General features: G+C 37.1%; 1 protein-coding gene across 1 annotated transcript; it reads right to left on the bottom strand.

Annotated features, from left to right (window-relative positions):
* Positions 1 to 1,263: 1,263 nt before the first annotated feature.
* On the bottom strand, positions 1,264 to 4,885 carry chmp3 (charged multivesicular body protein 3). The gene is made up of 6 exons (XM_042501441.2): positions 4,713 to 4,885; positions 4,116 to 4,176; positions 3,457 to 3,636; positions 3,183 to 3,304; positions 2,449 to 2,563; positions 1,264 to 2,325 (listed from the first exon to the last, which is right to left on the bottom strand). Exons 1-6 carry the CDS (start codon positions 4,755 to 4,757, stop codon positions 2,186 to 2,188), a joined length of 663 nt encoding a protein of 220 aa, XP_042357375.1. The 5' UTR covers positions 4,758 to 4,885; the 3' UTR covers positions 1,264 to 2,185.
* Positions 4,886 to 6,590: the final 1,705 nt, after the last annotated feature.

Raw genomic sequence — 6,590 nt, forward strand, 5'->3', positions numbered from 1 at the left:
TACTGTGAAAGTATACACAGACGAAAGAATAAATGCACACAGCCTTGTGCCTTTAAACGAGCCGCCAGGACTTCTGTGAAGTTGTGATGCTACAAGTACACTACATCATGGTAAAAAAGTGCTGCTACTGTGCCATTTAAGTCATTTCCTGGATGCAGTGACGGTACAGACATGCAGAGAGTGCAAATGTGTAAGAGCCGGAAACACTGACCAATCAGGGGGTCTAAAAGAGACAGGCGCCAAAACGCAGTGTTTCAGATGGAGAGTATATTCAGGCACACAGTAAGAGAAGAACAATTCTTTTTTTAACATTAAAGCACAAAAATTTGTTCTAGTAGAAACACAAAATAAAAGTATGAACCTTAAAATGAGTTCAATATGGGCCTTCAAATATCAATATCATGTAATTCTGCTCCCATAATCTGGCAGGTTAATTATAAATAGGCCAGAAATTAATCATTTGACAGTTTCTGAGTTGTATCTCCAGCATCTGATGATTGGTGGACTGTAACCCCTGAACAGCAGAATGATGAAAAGCAGCACTCTCAGTAATTTAACTCTTTACTGCTTGGTTTGTTTTGAGAACTGTTGAGCAAGCAGTTTCATCTGCTGGACAGCTGTTTGTGTCGACAGAATTACATTTTCTGTGCAGTATTCCCAAAAGATCATTTCTGATCATATAAAGGGTCAGGTGTATAGAATTTAAGGGGGTATATCGGCAGAAATGGAATATGATGAATTTTCTTTGGTGTTAAATCACCTGAAAATAAGAATTACGGTGCTTTCGTTATCTTAGAATGAGAAATTTATATTTACATAGGAAGCAGGTCCTCGTTTATGGAGGATGTTGAACGGCCATGTTTCTACAATAGCCCAGAACGGGCAAACCGAACACTGGCTCTAGATGGATCCATTTGCATTTTCACCTCAGGTACCATAGTCTGAGGCCCATCTGCAATAAGCAACACCGGAGCTACACAGATTTGTAATATGATGAATATATAATAGCACGCAGTGGGCGAGCCGCCCATCTCTGAGATGCCAAACAGCGTTGGAGAAACACTGATTTGTAATGTGCAACTGCTTTATTGAGTGTTTTTACTGGTTTTAAATACCTGTTCCGTATGTTTTGGAGAGGGGGAAACCTCTGCAGATAATTTGGCTCCCACTAAAAACCTCCTGAACAGTAAAGGAATTCCAGCTGGTAGAAGTTTCAGCTGGTTGCAATTTGCAATTCACCACAAGAAGCCACCAAATCCTTCGAAATGTTACACACTTGACCTTTAAGCCAAACATTTAATGTTTTGAGTAGAAATGGGCATAATGTGGAAGTTCTTATTGGCATCCATTGTCCTTAAAAGTTTATTCCCCCCCCCCCATTCACATAGAAATATTATACACACACAATACTTCCACAATACGTAGGTTCTGCACTAACCAACCTTACCATTTCCTCTGCATCTTCCTGCTGAGAAGGAACTCAAACTCGGATACAAAGCCACACATTTAACGAGCTGAATGTTAATGCAAAATCAAAATGGGTTAGGGTAGTGTGCGTGCATTTTTCTGATGAGTGCGCTTAACATGTATGATCACATACAGAATAGATACATTTGGACTGTACGGAAAATTAACTATCAAAAAGGAGAAATCCACCTTTCATTTCTAGTGTTTCAGATAATGTAGGCTAGTTACCAGTAAACAGAGCATCTGAACAACAGATTAGAGCCACTGCTGAATAGTGATCTAGGGTTTGATTTAAGTGCAGAATGGCAATTTAACTGCTTGTTTGGATCATAAATACCCAAGTACCTCCACCCCTAGTCCGTAATTTAGGACAGAAGAAAATGATGAAGCACTGTAGGCACAGCAGGCTTTTCATACTTACATTATATACACTGTCTTAAACCTTCTGTTTGACTTTGGATAATAAAGACTTACCTAGGGATACCCCTGATAGTAACGACAAAAAGCAAAAACACCTTTTTCTTCTGGCTGAGTAGATCAAACGTTCTATAAGAAAAGCTTTTTAAAACTGTCATAGCACAAAGTTAACCCCAAATGATTATGTCAAATAATAATATGAAGCAGAGAGGATGCTCAGCGCTGTAAACCTAGAACCAGAAATGTCTCTGTCCTTATTGGAGTGAGCCGACTGACTTTGACAGAACACTGGCAGTTCACCTTAGCTCCTCAGAGCTTCCAGTCTTGACTGCATCGCTTCAATGTCTTCTTCTGACTCATCGTCTGAAACGGCAGCAGCTGCGGCGGGACTTATTTCAGGCAGGGCGTCTGTGACTTTGCTTGGAGCTTTGCCAAGAGCACCTAACGAAGCAAACAGACCCATGAAACAGAGAATTTGTGGTTCAGAATTAAATTCTTAGACAACAGAACAAAACAGGATGTAATGTAATAATTGTGATGACTTTGTTGAACAAATCTCTTCACCTGCTGTGATCTCAAAGAGGATCCTGTCAACTTCCTCCTCTGCTGCTTCCTCCATCTCCTCTCCATCTTCCATGCTCTCAAATGTGTCTTCCAGCATTTCCTCAATAATGCCAGCCTGAAAAGTAAAAACGCATGCATGACGCCATGGGTTAAAAACTTTTTCTTACAAGGTTCTAGGGCTGTGTCCGACCCTGAATTATGTTAGTGGAATCAGATTAGATTCTTTTTTTTCTCCATAAAAAGTTTTCAAGTTTGAATGGGCTCAGTGGGACGTTCATTGACAGCGGCATTCATGTGATATGGTAAACAAGCTCACAGCACTAAGGATGGATCAGCAGCGAGCAGCAACAGTTTTTTGCTGACACTTGATATCAAACCAAAGCTAGAGAGTATCATATTAAGCTGCTGTGAGCCTTGAACATTCTCACACATTTTATGGACTAAATAAACTTTTAAAGTTTTCCATTACATTTCAAGGACTAAGAAGGGAATTTTTTGTCTTGTTCCACTTGCCTGTCATTTCTTAAAGATACAGCTTTAAACTCTATTCAAACATTATTATAGGCAGCTACTGTGAAATTCCATGACTTTTCCAGGTTTTCCATGGCAGTGGAAGCCCTGTTCTAAGAATTAATGGTAAATGGTGATTGGAGTTAGCTGTAGTGTTCCTTCTTTTTGAAAGTAACTGGATTGTTAGTAAACTGTATGTATTTATGTTGGACAAGGCTGCTGACCTTCATCATCTCCTTTGATAGTTCCCTCATGGTGCTTTGGATCTCTGGGATTTTGACAAGGCTCTGCATCGCCTTCATCACCTCTGTGCTCTTCTGCAAGGACCCTGCTACACGTAGAAGGGCTACAACCACACAGATACATCCATATCACCAACAACGCACAACAGAAAATTAAGTTCTATAAGAGCAAAACTGTTCAACTGATGTCATTAAAAATTTTTAGACAACATGACATAAATATTTTCCTGCCTAACAACCTAGCTGCTGTACTCACAAAGCTGATTCTTCATGCTGAGGACCACAGAGTTCATTTGGGCTTTGGAAGCGTAAAGTTTTCTGACAGCTTGTTTTGACTGATACATCTCCTTTGCGAGAACCACACACACGTCCTTCTGGCCTCTTTTGGCTGCATCTTTTATGGATCTCTTAACTTTTTCTTGTTCCCTTTGAATATCTGAAACAAAAGGGGATGCGACATGAAAACTAATAACTTATATAACAAGGTCTGTGACTGAAAGTAATGAAATAATACAATAACTATGACAAGGAGTCACTGCCTTTAGTGAAAAGTCAATCATAGTTTTATGCTAAATTTATAGATTTAGATGTTTTACATTTTTCAGGGTAATATGCAGACCTGCGCAATTAATAAAAAACATTACATAAATTGCAAAATAACTAAATCGCAGGAGCCGCAGATTTATTTTAATAAAAGTAAAATGTGTCAAAACATACAGGTAAAAAGTTATTCCAACATAAACTACCGTGATTATCTCTTCTAGTTGTTTCCAGATAGTCAGAAATTGCAGACTAATTATGACACTACAACAAAGTAACTGTATGATTTCGTGTGACATTTTACAATGAAAAAACACCAACCCTTAAAACTTACAGCTGTTCAGTGGTAGCTGTCAAATGCTGACTGTATCTTACCTCGAATTTGTCTGTCAGTTCCTCTCATTTCCGTCCTGATCCTTTTTTGCCACTCAAGGACCTAAAATTACACATTGTTATTCAACCTGCCTTGATAACTCCTGAACAAAAACATAATCATTTCAGCAAAGCGTTAAGTGAAACACCAGACTAAAACATAACGTTTAACAACTATACTGTAACAGATCACGATAGCAGCTACGCTACAGTGAACACAATCAGGGTTTGTTTACACTGGAGTGACTGACAGCAGACGGGTGTTAGCTTGTATGCTAACTAACGTTAGCTAGCTCTCGGTACAGAAACCAAAATAAGATCGGCTAATCGGTCAGTGGGATATATAAACAAATGTATAGCGGCAAATTATATACAAATAATGCGTGTTACCGCTTGATGCCATGACAGGGACTGCTTCCTTATGTTTAACTAAACTAACGTCAGCTGTTCAGTTAGCAAAAGTAGCAACAGATTGGATGAACTACGCCGAGTTAAACTGACAGCTAACGTTAGCATAGTTAGCCAAAGGCGCTGTCGTTGTTTTTCTTCCGACGAACAAACTCTGAAAGACAGTCCTGGTGTTCAGCAGTCGGTACTCACCAGTTCTTTAGGTGGTCTCTCTGATGTTCTACCGAACAGACCCATTGTGACTGAGTAACTGAGTTGAATGCCAAGCTAATCTACCTTACTAAAACTAGCTGGCTAGCTCAGTTTGTTGGACGAGCACTTCCTGCTCTGGCTCAGGCCGTCAGGCTGAGTCCGAACATGAAGAAACCTTCAGTCCATCTGGTCCTCATCAGGGAAACAAGTACAAGTGTTCAAGTGAAGATGAAATCGAACCAGACACGCACTGATTACTATGTTTTTAAAGACATCTCTAATTATTATTTTTGATATGTGAATATTAAAATGTAAGACAGCTGTATTTACATTCTGACTCAGAAATGTGAATTTCAGATATTTCCATTTAAATTGAAACCATTGTTGGGAAGGTTATTATTTAAGTGTAATAGGGTACAGAAAACTGTAATTAGTTTCTTTACTATTTTAGTTACTTCACAAAAGTCATATAACCTTTTACATTTGACTGGCCTACTGTTTGATAACTTTTCTAACAAAAGTTTAAAACAGGGCAATGAAACAGGAATGAATATTTTATTCAATATATAAGCTTTTTACTGAAATATAAGATTTCACATGTAACCTCTTTTATAATCACCAAGATTTTGATTGGTAGCCTAACTGTAATTAATTACATATATTTTCTCAGTAACTTTAACTGATTACAATTACATGTATTTTGTGATACAATTACTGTACCTAGTTACGTGTAACTAGTTATTCTCCAACACTGACTGGAACTGTGTAATTGTAATTGTTTTTTGAAAGTGCTAGGCTACAAAAATAATGTTTATTATTATTATTACTATTATTATTATTATTATGATCCTCATTAGCTACCACAAAGTGTCCATTGGTCTAACAGGTGACCAGACACAGATTCAAAGACACCTTTAATTCAGCAACATTCAAAGACATGGCTTGGTATAATAATAGCTTATAGATATATGATAAATTACAGAGGCAAAGCACGTGCAATGTGTACATAATGTCACATATACAATATGAATATATGAATGAATTAATTCTTTTATTTTAGTATAATGCCACCTAGTGGCTCATCCCCTATAGGATTATTTGACATCTTTATAGCAAAAGGAACAATAGTCCACAGTACATATTTCATTACATGAAGATAGCTCCCGGTATTGCTGGCCAATAGATAAATAAATAAATAAATAAATAAATACTACAACTACTACTACTACTATTACTAATGATAATAATAATTTTAATTAGTGCATCTGGGCATTTCTTGGTAATCTACATGAAAGTGTCTCAAACTGCATGACTTCATCCCTACTTTAATTTTTTGTAGAAACGAATATGACAGTAATATTCTATTTCTGTTTAACAAGTGACCAACCGACAAATCCCATTTTCAAACCATGAGTGATACCACAGTGATTTATTTTTGTAAAGAATACCCTTGTTATGCCATTCAAAGTAAGAACTATCTATGGGGACAGAAATTGTGTTTATACCCTATACTAAGGGCTTGCCTATAAAATGTAGCTAATTTTATTGGTGTTTTGTTAACAGAAAATTAATTGCATTTTAACAAAGAAAAAAAGTAATAAATCAATGCCATCAGTAGAATTAAATAAATATACGGGAACAGCATTCCATTCATTAAAAATCAATTTAATCTTAAAAGTATTATTAAAGATATTGTTCTGTACTACCTCTAATACTTTGTTTTTTAAGATAATGTGTTTTTTTAATCTTCAAATATAATCATAAAACATAAGTGTAAGCCTACTGCTGCCCCTACTGCCTGTGACGTACTCACCGTCTCCTTTCCAGGGAGTTCTAGATGTTTCTGTTATCGATTGGTTGATGCACCAATCACGTAAG

The sequence above is a fragment of the Plectropomus leopardus genome, chromosome 14 (genome assembly GCF_026936395.1).
Source record: "Plectropomus leopardus strain MGB_pleo_1.0 chromosome 14, ASM2693639v1, whole genome shotgun sequence".
NCBI lineage: Eukaryota > Metazoa > Chordata > Actinopteri > Perciformes > Serranidae > Plectropomus > Plectropomus leopardus.

Bases quoted from the DNA above. Each gene is read 5' to 3' on its own strand.
- chmp3 (XM_042501441.2), bottom strand. From the start codon at position 4,757: ATGGGTCTGTTCGGTAGAACATCAGAGAGACCACCTAAAGAACTG. The intron at 4,177-4,712 runs GTGAGTACCGAC...GTGTAATTTTAG, and splicing joins AGAGACCACCTAAAGAACTG to GTCCTTGAGTGGCAAAAAAG. The intron at 2,326-2,448 runs GTGAAGAGATTT...TTGCTTCGTTAG, and splicing joins CCTCTTTGAGATCACAGCAG to GTGCTCTTGGCAAAGCTCCA.